Source organism: Thunnus albacares, chromosome 4, assembly GCF_914725855.1.
Source record: "Thunnus albacares chromosome 4, fThuAlb1.1, whole genome shotgun sequence".
Taxonomy (NCBI): Eukaryota; Metazoa; Chordata; class Actinopteri; order Scombriformes; family Scombridae; genus Thunnus; species Thunnus albacares.
Window position 1 is genome coordinate 31,419,223 of NC_058109.1, and position 22,852 is coordinate 31,442,074.

The window sequence follows — 22,852 nt, forward strand, 5'->3', positions numbered from 1 at the left end:
TGTGTGCAGCAAAGACTGAAAGTGATTAAAAAATCTTAGTTAGTTGCTAAGTTTTTCAATTAAGCTGTAAGTGAACTCTGAGTCTTTCAATTTTCAGGCAATTTGCATATATTGGTAAGAATCATTAGAAGCATTAACATCATAATTTCTTTTAATCAACTGCAGCCACATCTATATATAATTTCTGAGTGGCAGTGAAACCAATATATTATTGTAATTACTTGCTATTAGTAGCAGCAGTACAGTGATAATAGTGGTGGTACAGGTAGTGGTGGTAGTAGTAGAAGTCATTGGCATAAGGTCTAGTATAAATAGTGGTAGTATTTATAGCAGCAGCATTACTAATGTTACAGTAGTACATTGGGAAGGAATTCAGTCAAGATAGCATTTCATTCTTTTTTCTATTTGTTTTTTTAATCAATGTACTCGGCGCTAAAAGCAATGTGAAATCTATTATTTGTAAGTGTTTTAACTTTTCCTTTTGTTGTCTAGTTCTTTGAAATGTGTCCTTGCAAATGAAAAGTGTTACTGTATGTAAGAGGAATGTGTCATTATGTGTATCATGTTATTAACACAAGAAGCACTGTAAGCACTTTAAACCTACATTTTGTTAATAAGGCACAGCTGGATATACTCTGTGTAGCCAGAACATTTATCAACGTCCATTTTCTTGGCATCAAGTAACTAAATAGATTACAGAAGCAATAGGCAAGAGCAAGTTTGTGAGGCGCTCAGTAGTGTGTTATCTTTAGCTGCTGGGGTGCTTTATCAGGTCGAGCTGAAAGGGGTAGAGAGAGCCAAAGCAAGACTCTGATATGGTAAAAACAGACCTTTTAAAAAACTGGAGAAACAGTACTTACCAAGAGTTACTACAGTTCTATGAGTATGAGTACCCTGACAGGACTCCACCTCAGCACCCTGAGACAGATCAATGCACTCGCCACCAAATCGAGTGGTAACAAGACCTATAAATGTGCAGGTTGCAATTAGTTTCAGCTCCCGTTAAACTCACCTGAACTGCCAGTGGGACACAGAATTAGCAAGGGCGGGTCCAGGGGTGGCACCATAATCTAACAAGTGCTCATACCTTAACAACAAAATGAGTAGTTAAAGAACAGTCCATTATGGCCATTATAAAAATATATATAATATAGTGTAATATATGTACATATATTCTGACCTGCCACTTCTACAATTAAGGTTTGGTTAAGTTTAATCAAGTAAAATGACTTTGGTAGAGTAAGGGAGAGATCGTGGTCATGGTTAACTGAGACTGGTTCACAAACTGTCCTCCATCACCAAAGCCTCTTTGGTTGCTGGATGAGGGACAGCAGGAACAAGATGTAAACGCAGCACTGACATATCACCTCATAAATTTGATATGGCTACTGTGGTAGCTCTGTTTTTGGTCTCCACCAACTCCTGAGAAAAATATCTTGCTACTTCGCTACTAAATGCTCTACTGTGTTCACCGTTGATTAACCGTCATTTTCTATTTGTTGCTGTGCAGAAGCCTACCGTGCGTTTTTTCAGAGTTCTTCACTGTAAAGAGATGCCTGCTGCTGCTAGAAGTGAGGTTGATGAGAGCAGTGAGAGTAAATTAAAACATTAAAGGTCCAGGCTATAAAACCAAAACAATGAGCTGAAAACTGTTAAAATGCTCTGTAGAGTTGAGGGAGACTGCAGAGTCTGGTGATAAATCTCTGTGGGTTTATCACTATGAGCCACACCTCTCACATTACATATAGTCATTTTTTCAGCTTCAACTTTTCATTAATACATTGGGAAACTAAAAAGCATGTACTCTCCTTGGAACTGAAGTGATACTACAATCACATCTTGCATTTTGTCGTTTGTATAGATAATCATGTCAGTGTTTTTACCTGTGCAATTATGAAATTTTGAGATCTTGTGGACTGTTCTTTCTAGCAGATTATTGTGTGGATTATAGCTTTTGGTTGGCAGCAAGATTCAGAACTTTCTTAAAAGAGACATCATGATAGTGATTTTCAAATAACTTAAATGGCAAGCTAACACATGAGCATAGGGCCTCCCTGTCTGTTGTGTTCAAATTACTATTTAAATACTGGTGGATTTTGTTAAGGGGTGTCACCAAAACAGAGCTGTGCCCCCTTTTCCTATTATAATCTATCAAATTAACACTGGTGTAAAACGTTACAAAACCAAAACAGGCATTATCCTAATAGGCACAGAGCTTGATTCTTTCATAAGACACACTTTAATGTGTATAAAAATGCTCTCTAGGAGTAAAGCACAGCCTTGCACCATTGATGTACCCAAGACAGACTCTGACAACCCTCTATATGATGTATGGAGATAAAAGGTGTCTTTTCTGTAGGTGGAGACAGGAGACAGAGCTGGAAGGTAGAGAATCTGAGATTAATGAGAATGCGGCTTACTCAAACACTTTCAGGTGCCTTTTTGTGTGTGTTTTTCAGTGGTTCTGTCTAACTATTGCTTGCTGCGTTTTAAAACTTTGTGCTGTCTCTGTTGAATCACAGCAGGGGTGGAATAACAGAGTTCATCTGTGCTTCTCTGTAATGGCAAAATTACACAAATAGTTGTAATTTTGGAGAGGCTTGTGTCGAACATGCCTCATCTCTAAATATATTTTTACCCAGGAGACGTTAGATTAATGCTGCTTGTTTCCTAGAGGAGCTCTGCAGAAGGTAGATTTCACTCCTTAACTGGGTGTATTGCTTAAATTCTTACATCAGTGCAGCTTTTCCAGAGGCAGCCTCTGACATTTCCACCAACTCATTCTGTATTCTTCCCTCAGAGTTGCTGGTAAACTGGATAAATCTGCCTCTTTTCTCTGTGCCCTATTTACATCCTACTTAACTCAACAGCCCCTTTAAACCAAATACCTATCAAATTGGTTACAAAGTTAGAAAGCATTTTAATGTTTAGTCTGGGAATGCAGAAGTAAATGTACCTTGTGTTTGACAATCAGTGGCGTTGTAGAGCAATGTTCTGAAGGTTGAATATTGTTTGTATGTCATGTTTCACCAGTACATTTTCATGAAGATGTATGTGCATGCTTGGCAGTAATGCATATTTGCAACTCATAACAGTAATGAACCATAAAAAATAGCAATACAGTAAAAGAAGAAGCAGCAATCACTCCCCTTCTTCAGTCAAATCAGAACGTAAGGATGATGTACACACATAGGCACCTGAGCAATGGATCAAGTGGAGCAAATGGAGCAAATGCATCTGCATTATTCAATTAGTGGGAGCATAGTTATGGTTTTGATACCCCACTTTTTTATCTTTTTAAAAATAAACCTATCATCATACAGTCCACACAATCAGGAGATTATATTTAAGCAGCCTATATCAATGATCATTTTACTATTTTCAGCAACTGACAAAAACAAGTCATAAAAAAAAATCACACATTTTTGGACCACCCTTTGAGTTGGTTGAGTCAGACCTGTCGCTGGCCGTTTGTCACAGCATGCTTTGGCTGTCAATCACAGTCTGTCAATCCAAACAGGAGTCTGACTGTTTACTAAGGTGAGAAATATGCCATTTATCTCAGCTGCAATCATTAAAAATAGAACATAGGAAAAGACAGGCTAGCATATGTTGAATGAATCTGCTTTGCTCACTGACTCCAGCCAAACTTTAAATTAGCTAAAAGTAGGATTATACTGAAGCTGAAATGATGAGCCAATTTATGAGTCAATGTTAGCTAACTTCGCCAGCTTTCTCACCTATCGTTAGCTCGCTGATCGGATGGGATTTGGCTGTGGAGATGAGACGTTCACAAATGAGGCAAATCAGTCGGCTCTTTTAAGTGTAACATGGCTATTAACAGGGCTGCCAACTCTCACGCATCACCATGAGAAACACATGCTGTCACGCCACACATCCATTTTCTCATGCAGTGAAAAACAAGTTCATAACTTGAGATGCTGTTCTTAAAGCATTCTTGGTTTTCATAGCACCCTCAATCTAACTAATCTAGATTTGTGCAGGTGGCTGTTTCCTAACTTAATCTGAGAAGTTAGGCGGTGTAAAAATGTAGGATTTTTTGTTTTAATTCGTTTTAAGTTACAATTTTTTTTCTATGGTGAGTCAGAACATAGAAACCTAACATTTATCTCAAAAAACTAAAGATTAAATCAATTAACAATAACTGAACTTACATGTTGAAATAATATAGAAATAAATAATATAAAAATATGCTCTTTACAACCTTTGATCTTCCCTCAAAATCTGATCAAATTCAGTATCAAGGGGAATCCACTTGACTATATAGTTGCAGAGAAAACAGGAACAAGAAGTAGTACTGCTACTAGCTAAATGTAGCATGAGTTTCCATCCAAGAAACAGCAGACGTGTTTACTCTATTAACATTTAATCGAAGCCCTAATCTTTCCCTAACCATGACCAAAGCGCTTTTATAGTCTAAACTTCACCACATGCAGGACTCAGTATGCAAACTCTAGTCTCTCACAAATTCTGCCAAAGTACCAGAAGTGTTTCAACAGAAGGCCATTCTGTCTTTGTTTTCCTTTTTCCTCAATGGCTGTTAACACATCTGCGCATTGTACACCCACCATCTTCCCCAACCTCCTTGCTATGACTTGTGTGTGGTACATAAATGTTGCACTTCCTTCTGTCAAAAAATGTTGAACAGAACAGAACAACCAGACAGGCATTATGTGTCCCTCAGGATATATTTAGCACAACATATTTGTATATAACCATAATTTGCAGGACACAGTATTGTCTGTCATCATTGCTAACATTCTCATCTATCCATTCATGTACATATATTTGCTGTGTGTTGAAAAACCTCTGACATACAGGCAACATCCCCAACCAATTTCAATTTGAATAAAAACTTTTGTAAAAAAAAATGTGTCCTAGAACATGCCAAATTAATTGTTTATCACTGAGTTAGTCCCCAACAAAAAGTTTCATAATGTTTGGGTTTCCTTTTTGACAAAAAAATAAAATAAAATAAAGCATTTTCATGAATACTGACTTTTAACATGTTTTTTTCTTCACCTCATCCTCATTCATACCTTCAGCTTCTTTCCTGTCACTGAGGTTTGAGATGCTGAGGAGAGCTACCTTCCTGACGCTCGACGTACTTTTGAGTTTTAATTCTCACTCCGGGGAGATATTGTCTGTGTTGAGGAGAAAAGCACCCAACTGTTGTGAAATTCTTTGATGTTTCAGAGTTTTTCATCTTTTGGCTTTGCCCTTTTATGAGCACAAAAGCTATGTGGCTTCAAGCAAGAACAATGCTATGAGAACTTATAGGAGTGGCTTTGCTTTCATTTTGACTTAAAAGTTGTCCCTAGAGTTGCTGCTGGAGATATGGAAATGAATGTATATGAGGTATTTTGTGTTCATGTGCCCAAAACCCTTTTTTTCTTTGGTGTAACTTCTAGGAAAGTGGAAACTGGAGTAAGTTGCACTGTGGATTTGAAAATTTAAAAGGGAGATTGAAAGAGTCTGTTTACACTTTTGAGAGCCGACTGGTTGATAAAATATATAAAAAAATTCACAGGTTAAATTTTAGTTCACCATCTATAAATGAATCAAAAGTAATATCATGGTGCTTTACTGTTTACTGTCTATGTTCCTGCTGTCTTTTTATGTTCCACACCTTGTGAAATGAGCATGCTGATCAGGATGACAAACAGGATCAGGATCATCAACATCTTAGGTGCTACTAATGAAAATCATACCACCATACTCATGTCACCTGTTTCTTTTCCTACAGATTGAGAACCCAGAAAGGTGCAAATCGGATCCCATACATTTGTGATTGGATGTGAGACTACTTTGACCCTACAAAATTGAAGATGATGTTGCTATGGAAACTGCTGGTGCTGCAGTCACTTATGGGGTGCCTTGCAGGTAAAGTATCTTATTAAGAACTTTTGATGCATGCCAAAGCTGCTTTTGTGAAGTCTGAGTCCTTATTCATATGTATTTGGGGCAGGTGACAGTATGAAAGCCGTAGTTTAGAAAGGAGCAACCTCAAGTAGATTAGCCGAAAGCAAACATATTTTTTTCCTATTGATATAAAATAATAAGAATGTTGAATCCATTCAACAAGAAAGTTACTGTTAAAGTAAGCCTTTGTCTGCTAAAGATTTCCAATCGCAGGCAATATTGCCTTTTGGCTTTGCCTTAGTGTTGTATGTGGCACTCAGAAAAGGTTAGCGATATCATCCTGAATGTGAATGAGGTGAGTGTAACGCATCAAAGCAGGCATGAAAATATGCTGTTTAACTGAGTTTCACAGATCACAAATAAGTGCAACATTTTATCACGGGTGGAAAAGTGCATGAACTTAATACTTTGGTAAACTTATCATCTTACAAAGATTTTGTATCTGTGAAATGTACTGTATCTGTGAAATTCTATAAATATTCAACATGCAGCCGCTAACAGTCTCTTAAAGTAATTACATCTTAAAATAAATAATGAATGAATAGGCATCTAAACATATTAAATATTTGAAATAAATACAGAAATATTAAAGGCTTCATAATGAGGGCTGACACACACAAATTAAAGGTACCCTGTGGAGTTTTTGACCACTACTAGTGCTGTGGAGCAATGTTTTTATTAATGGGTCATCCCAATGTAAACATTTTTTTTTTTTTGTGTACAAAAATACTTCACGGGAAATTATTCTAACAGCTAACATATTTCTATGTTTTTTGTTTGTTATTTCTTTTTAAACTTAACTATAAAAAGGTTCTTCAAAACTTGAACACTTTCTGAAGCCATAGACTCCATAGTTCACAGTTCATAAGTAACAAAAGAAAAAATGTCAGATGTGTTTCAGAAAGTTCCTCATGGGCTGATTTAAATTCATGTTGCACCAAGTGTGACAGAGTTATCTGGATTAATTTTATTGCATGACTGACCCTAATGATGTCTGTGAATATTGGTCCAGCATTTTAGTTAGCAAATCACCAATCAAACAGTGATCCAGTAAATGAAAATCAAATAATATGTAATGACATGTTTTAACACTGTAGCAGCAGTTATTTTGTGAAAAAAATGCTGCAAATAAGGTTAAATTTAGGTTAAGTTCTCAAATTAATATATGAAGGCCATAATTCAATAGGAATCCCTTCCTGGGGTTTTCAAATGTCCATCATTCATTTATCATGCAGTAAAGTTGAATTATAGCTTCATTATACAGTGGTGCCCATTTCAGCCAGAGGCTCTCTGGCATTGATCACATTTTGATGGAGGACTTTAATTTGTCTCCTATACAAATAGGAGGGGTCACCAGAAAGCATCAGTTGAATCACTCAGAGTGTTTAATCAACAGGTATTATACTAATCAAGATGAGGAAAAAGGCTCTATTGATGAGGTCTGTGTTCTGGTGAAACCCTCCTTCTCATTACTCAACATGCATTAGGCCTGTAGTGAACCCCTTGCCCTCTTCTGCACATTAGATTATCAGATTTCTTTAAGGAAACCTTGAGCTATATTGCACTGGCCTCACTGTTCTCAATTACACATGTTCCTTTTCATCTTATGGTTGACCCAAGAATCCGACATGATCACACAGTGGACAGCTGGTTGACCAGCATGCTTTGGGTGTAGCTAAATCCTCTAGTGTTGATACCTCATTGAAGTCATTTGTGTTATAGAGAAATGCATCAAGGGTGCAAACATAACCTGACACAAATCACCAGCCTTGTGATGCTTATAGATTACTGACCTTTCTGAGAATCTAATTTTTGTCCCCTAAAGAACCATTGGCGTTCAACAATTTCCAATCACTGCTCCGTTTCATCATAATGCTTTCATTTCATATACCTGAAGCAATTAGAGTGAAGAACAGAAACATCAAACAAGCACTGTTCAAATAAGTTCTTTATGAGGTCTACTGTTGGACCTAGCTGGCTGAATCTCTGTTCTCTGTTTGAACAAACAGGTTGTACATTTCCTCTGAATGGATGATATCTACTAGCATCTCGCAATATGAGAACACAGGCCATTCAATATTATCTGGTTAAGGATCAAAAGATTGTCACCGAGCTTTGTGTCTAACCCAAATTGTATCAGCAGGTTATTATGTCCAATAATATGATGTTCTGCTGCTAATCTTAGCTTTAGTTTATCACCAGCCTTATCACCAGAAAAAACTCTTGATTACATTCAGTGGCAGTGTTTTTTCATGTCCAGTAACAATGTTGGTGAATTATTTCTTATACAATATTCAGTTATGGCAATTATGGTATGGCTAAAGTAAGGGAAAGATTGTGGTTATGGCAAATGAACTACATTTAAGGTATAGCACATCGAAATACCCACAGACACTGTTAAGTAAGTCTGCACACAGATAGTGTCCTAAAGTAATAAGAATTAATTTGTCAGGATACTCCACTGTCCTATTTCCTAGTAAATCCCAGCTACTGTACCTTGACCACTCCTTCTATCTGTATGCTGCATCCAGTGTGTGGTTCCTGCACTGACACTGAACACTGGCACTTGTACTTCATCCAAAATGAACATAATTCCAAGGGATACTTGGCTGGTATCACAGATTCAGCTGAAATATAGTGATTTCCAACAACTCAATTGTCAGCGAGAATCAAAACCCATTTAGAGCCTCTCAGAACATATTCTGAAGGTTATATCAGGTTACATATGGACTGTACATATATCCAGATCTCCACACTGTCTTAATATGAATATTTGTCTTCTCTTACATTCAGACAGCTTTGATGTAAGAGCAAGAGCAGCATATGCAGATTTACATCGTGGGAAAAGCAGGGTTAATGAGGACACAGCTACTACATTTTTAAACTACAGAGTGAGAGCAGACAAGCCCGCTGAGAACGTCCAATCAGCCACAGCCATGAAAGGGTCGCCCTTAGACTGAAATTGGTTTGTCCTCCTTGCAAAATTCACGAGAAATGAACATACAACAGGGTATATTCTTAGACCTCCATACCCTTAATGTGTTTTCAGCTGAGCTGGAAATTAAAATCTTGAAACCTTTTTCTTTCTTTCCTTTTTTTTTAGATCTTTAAACTTGAGTGCAGGATTATTGCACTAACCCTCTCACTTATCAGTTTGGAATAAAACTCACTTTACAATCAATGATATGGCCTTGATATGGATTAGAGAGGTGGCTGAAAATCGACTACTGGGAACAGGAATGATGCACAATATGCAGACCTAAAAAGCTCGGCTCTCATATGATGCAGAGTGCCAGAATGGATTTGCAAGTAGAGTACACCTCATGTTGGCTTGGGGAAAGGAATTGTACAGATGTTTATTGCAGCTTTAGTTACATTCCTCAGCCTGGGGAGTTATAAGTTGATTTGTTTTTGTTTTTTTTTAATGCACAAATGAATAAAAATGCTTGATAATATCACGTGTCAGTGGAAACCAAAAATCCAATTACATTTTGAAATTAGTCACCTGTTTGCTCACTAGCTGACTAGACTGCTGGTCTGCAATAATGGGTAACAAAGTGAAGGGGGGGTGTTGTTTCATTTCAGATAGCATGGCACAGCAACTGAAACAATGTCATTTCCAATGCTTTAAGAAATTCCAGTATATGGAATTTTTACATTTTTACATAACTGTTGGTCATAGTAACTTACCTCCTTCATTGTAGAGATTTGGGAAATGCAGTCTCCGGCTAGAAAGATGCAAATCCGGAAAGAAGCCCAAATGCCTTACAACTTCAGTTTTTTGGAGAGCTGAGAAATCGTTTCAAACACTCATCTTTGACTCAAACTACAAGTTAATACAGAAAGTACACACAGTTCCACTTGCTGAGGGACTTATCGGTTAGTGTGAGGCTGAGGCTCACTTATGATTTAGCTTGTGTGCATCCTAGAAAAGTAGCAAACATGAGAAAATGCTGTTGAGCTCCACCTGACTACTGTGTGTCTGTGTGTGTAGGGATCACTTTGCAAGGGATGGCTACCTATTCTCAATCATTGGCTTAGTCACAGCCATGTGGCTAATCACATCCAATCAGTTTCATGCAGGTGTACCGCACGGACATTGTCACCTGTCACTTAATCACTTTTGTTAAGCTTATGCTAACATTGTGATTTAACTAAAATTTAATGTTCATATACTGTATGTTGGTTCTCCAGAGCCTTTTCCATCAAGTCTAACTGTATAACCATTTGCTCTAAATGGTCAATTTCTTGACGGAAGTGTCTCTGACTTCACCTTTCGTCACTTGGACTCTGCAAACAGATGCCAGCAGATGACCTACAGCTGGGACTGATTAGCTGGAAAATACACTGGGACCACAGCATGGAGCCTTAGCTAGTTCAAGTTCAAATTTAATAACAATACCACAGAAAATGAATGTTTTACATGTTTTTCTAAGGGTATTTCTAGGCGTCTTCCAAAAAAGGCCATTTAAAGACACCAAATGACCCCTGCTTCAGGGTAACTGAAGCATAAACACATTATAGTTCTTTGTTCCCTTCTTGAAAGTAAACTTTGTGCATATAAAAGAGTCAAAACAAATTCTATGGTGAAAAAGCAGTTCATATAAAAAGTAACACACAGCAGACTGTTTAAATTTACATAATTTCCATGTCGTGGCTTTATAGGAACCAATAAAGCTGCATATGGTCATTTTTGGAATTTCATTGACTATTCAAAGTGCCAGTCATCAGCAGAATCTGTTCCGATTGGCTCAGTCTTTACATGAAAGAAGAGGAACAGGCACTTCCTTTCTACGCGGACTTTCATTGGCTATTGTAGGCTGTGGACAACACATGGAAGCTCCTATTGGGTTGACATGCTAATGCGAATTATGATGGAAAATATGTGGAATATTAGGACATCTGCCGGCTAATTTGAAATGATGCAACAGCCGTTAGTATATATATATGTAATAATGTGTTTTGGACTAAAAATTTTACTGGATTGGATCAACCAGACCTTTGCCAATGTAACAAGACCGTTTTTTGTCGGAGTTGTATCAGTCAGTGGAGTAATATAAGGCTTCATAGGTGAGTAGCATGAATTTTGTAATGTGTCGCATGAGTACCCACTTAAACATAGGAGTTGGCATTTTTTTGTACTTAACAGTCTGACAGTCCACAGGTGGGCCATTTGATCGTTAAGGGGTTGGCCGCCTTTGTTTTTAACACGACTAGAGCAGGGAAATTGTGGGGTTCACTTTTAGGTTTCAAATGCAGCTGCGACACCTTCATTGTTCTGTAGTATGTGGTAGTGGTTGTAGGAAATGAACTGGATATTTTGGAACCTGAAATATTTGATCTTAGAAATCAAAGCACCCATCAACTGACTGCAACTTGGCTTTTCTTTTGTTACCCAACCATTATGCATTAAGCCGGGACGCTGATGTGTAGTTTGCCAAAAGGCTCCAGAGGAGCAAATTGGATGGGTGGAGGGTTGTGCTGATAGGGTGGTGATATAGTATGTGTACATGTTGTAGGTTATTTTGCTTACTTTGTTTTCCTGTGTGCTTGGTGAATCACTCCTCCCTGTTAGTGGTTGATTGCTGTAGCACCACTCTCCCTCCCGCTCTCCTGGTTCCCATGCATCCAGAATCTTAATTCCCTGCTCGTTGCCCCAGCTTATTCTACCATGATGATAGCAGCAAGCGCCCTTTACTTCTGTTCATGCTTTCTTGCACATTTTTCACCAAGTGACTTTTTTTGTGTGTGATTTTTGGGTCCTGTTTCAAAACTGGTTGATTTCTTTATTGTAAGAGTTGCTGTGGAGCAGATTAAAGTGGCTGTATTTCCAGACAGGCTCAGTATTTTATACAGGGGCACCAACACACACACATTGGACATGAGCATATTGGTGCTTTGTGAGTGAAAGAAGCCTTTTTTAAAAAATAATGGGCACAACATCTTAAAATGCAAACATGTTTCCGGTGCATGAAAAGTGAGAGAAATATGTTTTCCTCGCAACAAAAGGATTCTGAGAAAGTAACCGAACAGGAAACAGGAAGTAATTAGACAGAGAAATAGCAATGGAAAGTAAGCCTTGTGTTCAGGGTGGATGCTATGGCTTCATATTGTAAGACATACAAGGACGTTTTCTCCTTTTAGTGAAAATTGCATTTTTTTTTTCTTTTTTTCTTCATTGGTAAACACTACCAAAATCTTGCCTTGAAGGAATATTTCTGCATTTTTTTTTTTAGAAATACACTTATTCGCTTTCTTGCCAAGAGTTAGATGAGTGGATTGATACCACTCTCATATTTGTTGGATAAGTATGAAGCTAGATCCAGCAGGCTATTAGCTTAGCTTAACATAAAGATTGGAAGCAGGGGGGAACAGCTAGCCTGGCTCAGCCCAAAGTTTTAAAAAAAAAAATCTCTCAACACTTACAAGCCAATGTTTAAGCCAAAACAAGTTGTGGTTTTAGAGGGAGTTATGTGCTGGAACTATTTCTCTCCTGATCCTTGTCATTACCATGAGATTCGAAGAAGTCACGGTTGCTGCATTTACAAAATGTGGGCAAAATAGGAAGAAAAGGGGAACCTCCCATTATTCCGGTTTGGTGGTGTTCATGCATGGTTTTCTCAACTGCTAACCCTTTAGACACATCATTTAAATTGCTGAAAAGTTTCCTTTGAAGCTTTTTTTTAACAATAGAAAACCAGAAACAAATAAGCTTCATTTTAAAGTAACTGAATGGATTTTATTAGTGTCAGTGCACAATTTTTATGACTCAGTTGCTTAATTACTAAAGGATGTGACATGGACATGGCATGTGCCTGCTCAATAAATGCCTGACCAGCATGGAACTCCCCATATAAATACAACTTGACATTTTTACATCAGTACACATTCTATTTGTGTACAAATCAAACAAACAAGATATAATGTGTAAATCGGTTAAGTTTGGGCAGATTTTTTAACTTTAGATAAAGCCAGGTTAGCTGTTTCCCCCTGCTAAGCTACGCTAATTGTCTCTGGGTTCTAGCGCCATACTTAGCATACAGATATGAGAGAGAATTTCAGAGGCGACACATTTGCAGGTAAAGTTAATGGATCAATCTGTGAAAGCTGAAAATATTTCAAGCGGACCTTCTAAATTTACAGAGAGGAGAGGAAAAAGGACATACTGGATGAATATAAGAGAAGGAAGCGGTGTTGCTGGTCAGTTTTGAGATCAGTCGGAAGTTGAGCTGTCACACAAGCATACACACCCTACCAAACACACAATCTTCGTATATCAAACAACAAACTGCTTTGTAACTGCCCTTCAGAACTGCATATAGAAGCATTTTCTGATCTGACATCCTAATCAGCAGGATTCTAGGCACGACAACAACTTGGTTAGGATAGAGGTGAAAAAAATCATTGTTTGGGTTAAATAACTACCTGGTTAAGGTTGGAGAACCTTTGTCATGATGGTTACAATGATAAAATTAACAACAATAACCCTAACCCTATAAGACATGGTTAAGGTCAGAAAAATTGTGGTCATGGTTACATGAAACCTACGTTGACTGTTGGAAGGAAACAGGAAGCAAACAGTTGATTCCCATGTCAAAGTCCAACATTTTATTGATCTTTGTTCCGGACAGACTAGAGTTATAATTCCTACGGCCTCAAGAGGACTTAAACACTTGAGCATAAACATACATCATTTTGGGGTATCTGCTGAAATGATGTATGCTTCTATTTTTCTTGGAAGGACCGTTTACAAATACAAATACTACAAATACAGTTTACAAATACTTACACAAATGCTTTGTGTACAAACACACCTTTAACTCTCAGCAAGACCCTCATAGGCGTACACTATATATCCCAAAATGTAAAAATATTCCATTAACTTTAACCAAAGCTGTTTTCCTTTCCAACCTTTTTGCATGACAAACAGGTGGAAAAAACAGTAGTAAAAAGAAAATGTTTTGGTTTTGAAAATGTTTTTGTTCTGACTGAGGTGACCTCAGCAGCTAATGAGACATTACTGGAGCTGTTCACAGCTTTTTACAACATTTCTGAGGAACGTGTAGAGGACAACCTGTTGTGACTTGTTTTGGATAGTTGGGGCTCTAATGCTTTCTTTTCAGCTAAAAGCATGCATGACATCTCTAATCAGAAATACAGGACTTGTTGTTGGCCTTGACACAGCTCTCCTGTGTACATTTGCACTTTACTGTAATTTACCCTTTTTAGCAACTGCAGGAGGTTTTCTTCTACTTGAAATAAAAGTCAGCGCATAAACTGCATTTTCTACAGCTTAATAGAGACCCAAGACCACAAGCAGTAACTCTGATGTTCTGTCTGCTTTTCAGTTTTCAATAAGGTATATGCCCAAAAAATGGATAAAACAACCCTGTAAAACTTTCAAATTACATTTGTATGCATTGTTTTTCATTTATTATTCACCACCATACTGTGTGCATTAATGCATAGTGAAGATGTTCAACTTTCCATGACCTGTTCCTCTGAAAAACAAAACAGATTGATGAAACAATTGAGCTATTTTTATTCTTCTGTGATCTAAAAAGAAAAAAAAAACAGTCACCCATGGTCTTATCATTAAGAGTACAGCAACATTCTGTTTTTTTATGGCTCTGTCAAAAGTCCCTCTCACGTCTGCAGTTTGTACAAAATGCAGCAGCTTGAAAGACAAGATGGCATCACCCCAATTTTTAACTTTTGCCATCAGAGCCTCCAGACTTTGAAGAAAGCCGCCTGAGGAGATTAAAGTGGATGATGCAGTATCATCTTTTAATCAAGCTTTAAAACTCACTTTTATAGACTGCCTTTGTGTAATATGCTTTGTTTATTGTCGTTGACTTTTTTTTTTCTTGGTACTGTTTGTTTCCTGCTTTGCTCTTCTATTATAACTTGAAATTGATATTGTATCCTTCTGTTTTTGTTCTGGATAATTAATAATTATATTTGTAAGAATATTTTCTTAAGTGATCTCATAAGGGACAGTGTTTCAGTAGTACTTTAAAGCAATGTCATTATTACATCTTGTAATGAATGGGATGTTGTGTGTGTGTGTGTGTGTGTCCAAACTGTGCAGCAGAGTATATAAAAAGCCTGCCTGTCCAGGGCATGAGACAGCATTACAAACTACAGTATGGATGTAGATTTACATGGTTATGATACAAATGATTTACAGGTGAAATATTCCCACAACATTTTGACTTGTAATCACAAGGCTGAAATAGATTTCCATTATGGTTCGATTCCAGTGTGTTCTGTGGACAAGCTCAGAGAAAATCGCAGACTGTTGAGGCACCACTACAATGTGCAGTCTTCCCTTAATTAAAAGTTTTTATTGCATAACCCTAACCATACTTTAAATTTAGTTTTTTTGTCGTAGCAGTAATCCTTCCCTAATGTCAACCATAGTTGTGCAGATATTGTAGAAAGTGAGAATTTAAAAAAATGTTGGCATTGGACATTGAATGTAATCCAGAGTTTTGTCTGGCAAAGGGGTTGGTTATTTCACATTTTGAATGCCACCTATAATAATCCCATCAGCACACAGGGTTTTCATTTTTATAGTACAGTTCCATGTCACTGAATTTTTTAGATTTTCTTTTGCAGCTGGCCCAGTAGACCTTCCACCATCTTAAACACAATGAAGTAAAAGGAAGAAAAAAAATGTCATGCCAAAAAGAAAACATTTTATTCATGCAAAGTTACGCATACAAAAGTCTAATCCACAGCCACAGGTAATCCACAAGATAACAGTGTAATCGTATGCACAGTGTATCCTAGCTCACTAGTACTCGCGCTAACATGGCAATTTCTGTGGGTCACATGACCCTTGCAATCATAGCAGTCCACAAGACCCTCTCTTCTGATATTATGCTCTGTATTTCTTTATTTTCAAATTATACATTTTATCTTGATATATTTTTATACAAATATTCAATAAACACCATGTGTGGTACTTACCCAAAAATTCATCACATCATAAGCTCTGATTTATCTGTCTTCTTCTCATATCCAACCCACCTTTGTATCTCCATCAACTTTGAAACCAAACCTATGCCCATTTTACATCACTTGTTTATTTTAGTCTGGTGGACATCATGGATGTATGTATCTGTATGTGTGCAAACTTTCACATTGGTTGGCTTTTATATATAAATCTCTCCTTGGGTTGGTCCTCCTTGTCTGTGTACATACATGTGTAAAACTCATAATCAATATGGCCTGTGCTCTAACGATATTCTACAGATATTTAGGCAAAAGGCTTTTAAATATGCTATCCCTTCTTGCTGGATTAATGTACAGAGGGACCCAAAATTGTCAGAGCTGATTACTATGGGGGAATTAAAGTCCATCCAGAGGAAATAGTACTCTTGGTCAATGTGATTGCTCCTAAATTTATAGAATATATATATATATATATATATATATATATATATATATATATATATATGTGTGTGTGTGTGTGTGTGTGTGTGTGTGTGTGTGTGTGTGTGTATATATATATATATATATATATATATATATATATATATACATATATATATACCTGACAATTTACTCAACGTGGGTGTTACCTAACAAGTGACTAACAAATAGAGCAATTAAGCAGATCATATCTACATTAGTCATAATAAATGATTCAACGTGCCAGCCTCTTGAATATTTTATATGTAAAGGTAACTGCCTCCAGCTTACTGCTGATGTGAATAAGTATGCTAATATAACAAAGTTTCCTCTGTGCTATGGTCATGCATTATTAAATATTTTAATTTATTTGAATATTCATAAAGGGGGATCATATAGAGATCATAGGGAGATCATATATCTTGTCTCTATGAGCTTTATTCACCTGAGGATTGTTTGCTGAGCACACTTGCTTTTTCCTTTTCAACGCTACATGATTTATACTCATACTCAAAACCTCACCTGGGAACTGCCCAGTATGATCAAATCTGTGCATGCTGTTAGTCACAGAGCTGCTCTACTACTTCGCTCAAGAGTAGTTGCTGACGGAGGTGTGTATCTGTGTGTGTGTGTGTGTGTGTGTGTGTGTGTGTGTGTGTGTGTGTGTGTGTGTGCGTGCAGATTGAATCTGTTTAGAAGCATCTTAGTATATATACATCAGTATATCATTATTTAGCATATCAGCGGATACATCTTAGTGTCTGCTACATCGGCCATCTGTGATATTCAGTGCATCACAGGCTGTTCTATGGAGCCCAAGAAGAGCGCTGAGCTGCTGAGGTAACAACAAATTGAGATCTGAATGAACAAAAATAAGAAACATATCAGACAAAAATATTCAACAAATCAATGGAAAAGTGCTCACAAATTGTCTTTTTAAAGGATTTGTTCACACAAATCTCCCACAAAAAATTATGTTCTATTGCACCAAGTGGAATCTAGCTATGCAGATAGTTTTGTTTTTATGTGCTGAGGTTTTGAGATATCCGCCTCTGAGATTTCTGCTGCCACTCCAACACAATGGTGGTAAATGCTGTTACATTTGTGCCGCTCAAAACATTGCAAAATTACATTTGAAAAATTCAACAGCAATGTGTCTTCTGCAGAAACTGTGTCCCGGGTTTCTGAGGTTAATTCAGACCTCACAGTTAACACTTTTCATTTGTTCTGTCTCTGATTAGTCAGAGTAACCAGGACATTGTTTCTGGAAAGACAAGTCGCTGTTGTGTTTTTCAGATGTCATTTTTAAATGGTTTGAGCAGCAGAAATGAAATTCCATTCACATCTTTTGTACTGGAGTAGAGGCAGAAATCTCAGAGATGGATTATTCAAAACCTTGGCAGTCTGTAAAAAGACAGGATGCTGCATGAAGTATTTTATCAGTTCTTGTGGATATGTGGTTAAAAAAAATAGGTTACAAGTCACGCATCTTTATGACTGATGTCTGATTTGATTTGATATTTTCTACCAAGACCTTCAGAAAACCAACAAATGACTGCACTCATTATATTGCTCAGCCATATAAGCAGTGTCCTTGCAGTTAGACGGAGGCCCTCACAGCTAAGAATGTTTGATCCCGCAAGCACCCTGAGTGAGCCTGCCACACTCCCTGAACAAGATAACTGTAAACACCAAATGACACCAACCATTAGGAATGATAACAACTTTGTTATATATGTCCTTGTTGGCGACATGCAATATTTATGCCACAGGCTGGCTTTACATTATGCAGAAAAACACACAACGGCTTACAGGTGAAGCTGTAGCTGAAAAATATTTCTGTAAAATACATTTATAAATAAAAATGGTCCTGAATTTTATTGTGGATGAAATTTTTGTAAATGCATGATTCTAATCCGAAGAGAAAGCTTAAGAGTAGTGTCAGAATACAAAGTAAGTACAACTAATAATGGAATCAGCTTTTTACACAAGAATACAAATATTTCATGTATTTTAAAGCAAAGGCTCAAATTGAGGTTCGTTGTCTGTGTCAACTGTTCAGGCTTAAAATGTGAGGAGACTCTATGTCCATTTAGTGTGTGACACATGGAACTAGAGTTGGTGGTGTTTTTAAATGATCAGGTCCAAAAATCACAGAGCAAATGTGAGTTTTAAAGATCCTGACTAGACATGTTTTACGGTACATAAAAATACTTAAAAAGAAAATACACAAAAATAATTTTTGTCTGGCATATGCCCCTGGCCCCAACAAAAATTTCAATAACCGTGTTTAGCATGTTACAATCCTTAAAATGACATCTACTCCTTTTCCCTGATTGAAAAATACAGAATCTATGAATGTGCAAATATTTTTCATTTCAAGAGTTGAACTACTGGATACAAGATGTCTCCTAGTTCACTAAAAAGTCCATTCTCAGTGTATGTGTACTGGAGGCTTCAAGAGTCCACATCACACTTGTATAAATTGCCTACTGGACCAGGATTGTCTCCAATCTAAACTACTTGCGATGTCACAGATCCTGCTTGTAGGTACTGGCCTTGAACTCTCCACATTCAACAGATGATTTTTCAAATGGCTTTCTAGTATTAAACTATACGCGTACATTATTCTGTACAGTAAAGCTCAAATAATCACCTGATGGAACAAGAAGGAACACATTTTTTGAGCGGAGGAGGACGTTTAACTATTTTAAAAAATTTTATCATAATTTATTATTAATTTGTTTCAAATTGCATCATCATTCTGTCAAATTTGGTTTACTCCCTGTGCTTTTACTAGATCAGTGAGTGTGAAATGGATGCTCACTGTTAAAACATATCATATATATATATATATATATCAGTGTCCTGACTAAAGAAAATGAATATTCCCAGCCCAGTGAACTATTTATGTGCTGTGACAGAACTATCTATCCTAATAGTTACAAGGAAGCATGAAAGATGCGTGCAAATATTCTTCATCCTCATCACCTTGATACCACTTATGAAGTCTTTTATCCTCACAGGCTTGGCCAGATGTTCAGCAGGCCCTCAGCATCATGGAGAAAATACATTTTCTTCAAGGTTCATGTGTCACCACTGTATCTATTCCACGTGCAGAGCCTTGTGTATTATCTTGAACAATCACAAAGGACAGTAGCTCTAATGAACTCCACGTAGAGGCTCGGAAAAAAACATCTGCGCAACATGTTTGATCCGCCTCCTCAGGAGATGTGCTATCTTTGCTTTTGAAAGCAGGTTGTTATATGAGAGTTAGAGTATGTAAGAGTTGATGAAAACCTTACTTCACTATATGGACTTACTTAGGTGCTGCTCAACCCAGTTTTTTTATTCATTCTGATCCATGCACGATAAATTCATATACTGTCACCTGCAATTGGACTAGAGATTTTTTTTTTTGTTTTTTTTGTTTTCGTCTTTAAACTGTCACTTGTCAGCACTGAAACTGCTCTTTGACAGACCAAAGCAGCTCTACTGTGAATACTAGGTGGAGAGTGGGAGCACGGAGATGAATAGGAAGCTTACATCCTCTCATTTATAACCCTTACCTGTCAGTTTAGGCACATTTTGGATTACTGCATACGTTTATTTTTAGATGATTATCTGACAAGAACCACAGAGTAAAATGGATCACCGTAGTACATCCACATACACTGATTGACCTGATTTAACATTGCACATGGGGGGATGGGAGTGGGGGTAACAGTAGGCTAATAGAAATGACCAGATGCCACGGTGGAGGGTCTACACTAGACCCTCAAAGTGGAGCAAGCTTGGAGTCCCTTAGACAGTATTCCAGGGGGTTCCAAGCAAAATAACGACAGGTTTCTGTTATTCAATTCATCAGAAATCAGTCAGGTTTTGGATTTTTTGTGTTTAAGACTGACGTTAGTTTTATTTTTAAAACATTGTTATCTTTCCATATACAAAGTTCAGCGCTTTAAAACCAAAAGTCTTATTTTCAGAGAAATCTAATCAATGGAGGGCATAGCTATTATGTGTCTGATTGAGTCGAGAGTCTCAAAACATCTGAGATCCCAATAACTAAATGGCACCGTGGCAATCATGGCTTCAAATCTGTTGTCATTAAATCTCTCTATGAATCACCAACACAAACACTGACTGCAAATCTGCCACAAAGAAAATACAATATAATCAGTATTACTGTTATCATCATTATCATCAAGATCAATGTTCTTATCACTGTTCTCAGCATCAGTCACCATTTTCAAACACAGTTATCTTCCACCATCATCACAAACATGATTAAGGCTAAGTAAGAGTTGTCATAGTACCAAACAACTTGCCTGGATTCATAAAATGTTGAGTATGATGAATTGTTAGATGGGCATGTACTCTTTATTTAATTTAAAAGATGGTTTTCATTGAAAGTGTCACTTGTTTAACCAAGATCCAATTCTTATATCAACTAACCCCAACCTTTAAAGGGGACCTATTATGCTTTTCCTTGTTTTCATAGTCATATATATAATGTTACAATGTCAGATGTTTATGTTAAAAGTGGCCAACATGTCAAATAATAAGGTAAACATATGTAGAAGTAATCCCTGTGAGCAAAAACTGAAGGCTCGGTTTCCAACGTTTTTACTACTTTCAGCCTGAGCCCACGTTGGCTTGTGACAGATAACTTTATATGTCCATCTGCTCCACGCATAGCTCGTGACTTCACTGCTCCACTCCACTAACATTATGGCATTTTACCATTGTTTTGGGGTAGTCATTAGGGGTGTGTCTGAATACAAATATGTTTTTCGGCAAAGCACAAATAGTGGGTTTTTTACGAATATTTGTTTCATACAAATATTTTCAAAATTATTTGTTTTTGGGAAGAAAAAAACAAAAACCAGCGAGCAGGTCAGTTATAGTCGCTATCTCAGTGTCTCTCCTCTGCTCCGCTGTTACGTCTATCAGCAGGTCTCAATGAGGGGAGTCACATCCACCTGCTACATGATGCATATTTCTTAATTTGGACATCACTTTAATTTTCATATTTAATTTTCTAAAATTATAAGCATAATAAAAACAAAAACGGGATTTTTAAGCCTCTTTCCACTTTTATTTGAATACAAATACAAATAATTTTGCTGCCTCAACAAATACAGATACAAATACAAATACTGGGCCCTCTGCACATCCCTAGTAGTCATGCCGAGCCATGACTCCATTACACAGCACTACAAAGTAAAATAAGTAGTTTGTTGTTTTAATTAGCTAAATTTAATAATTATCGATTTTTTATGAGGAGCATGTCCACAACTCCTCAACTACTGTATATTTCAGTATTTCACAACATTTAGTTAGACCATGTCAGAAGCTCAGCCAATGCAAGTATTCATCTAAAATGCTCAGTGAACAGCTTAGCAGCTCGAGTCACTGGCTGGGAGAGCATTAATGCTGAGACAGACACATAGCTGGGGGAACTGTGCAGCCATTTAGCCATGTGTCACCCCAAGACTAGATTCACTGAGTGAGTCACAGCCTGCCCTGAGCAGGACACAGTATGCACTTGACCACTGCGAGCCTACTGTCATTGCAAATAGGAAAATAGGACAAACTGCTGAGGTCATTGCAAAGAGCTGTGGATGCCAGCATTTTAAAAACATGCTGAAACAATATTATTTATTTTCATGTTTATGATAATGAAACTGCATTATTGTTGTATTCAACAAATTTATCATGAAAATTATTTGGAAAATACCTTCTGCTTAGATTTATGAATTTAATTCAATTCAAACTAAATCTATTTGTCCATAAGGGTCAGTTTAAAGCCTTATTTTTACTGTAGAAACAGCAACAATGCAAAATAAACCTCCAGACAATACAATAGTACAAGGCTACAGAATGCTATGCAATACAATTGTACTTAGAAATGTGCACTCTACTTTTTTCCAGCTTGATTTACAACACAAAACCCTGTGAAAAAATATTCAGTATAATATGCAACTGTACAGTTCAAGACAATACAGGAGAGCATCTGTGCAGAATGCTGTGTATAAAAAATGCAAAGTACACACTTCTAAATGTAAGTACAACTATGCATTGTGCTGTATACAGTTGTCACATGTGTTCATAGTTTACATGCATACTCCTCAAATACATGGCACTACTCTTTGTGTAATCTTGCATGCAACCTCATACTGTATTAATAACAGGACTATATTCAGATTGTAGGCTTCCTAGCAAAAGCTCCAACTGCTGTTACATTGAAAAAAAATGTTTAAAAATATACTTAATTTGATTATGGTAAGTTGTTGCATGCAACTAATTTATCTAAATCCAGATATATTTTTTCAAGTTGACTGTAATTATTGTTTTTGGGTAATTTCAAATTAATTATATTTGCAATTTAGGCTCAACTTTTTTGAGTAAATTTTAGTCTAATTTCATCAGTAATCCTAATTTAACCCATGTTACATATGCTTAAATACATTAGGTAACCTATACTTCT

The 22,852-nt window shown here is 36.9% G+C and overlaps 1 protein-coding gene across 5 annotated transcripts in view; it reads left to right on the plus strand.

Annotated features, from left to right (window-relative positions):
- The window catches only part of cntn4 (contactin 4), a 205,124-nt gene that overhangs the window by 59,898 nt on the left and 122,374 nt on the right, over positions 1-22,852 (plus strand). For all 5 annotated transcript variants that reach the window (XM_044348917.1, XM_044348922.1, XM_044348920.1 and 2 more), the window contains one exon: positions 5,768-5,904. In XM_044348917.1, the coding sequence (XP_044204852.1) occupies positions 5,850-5,904 (55 nt within the window). In that variant the 5' untranslated portion in view covers positions 5,768-5,849. The remainder of the gene's footprint in view (positions 1-5,767; positions 5,905-22,852) is intronic.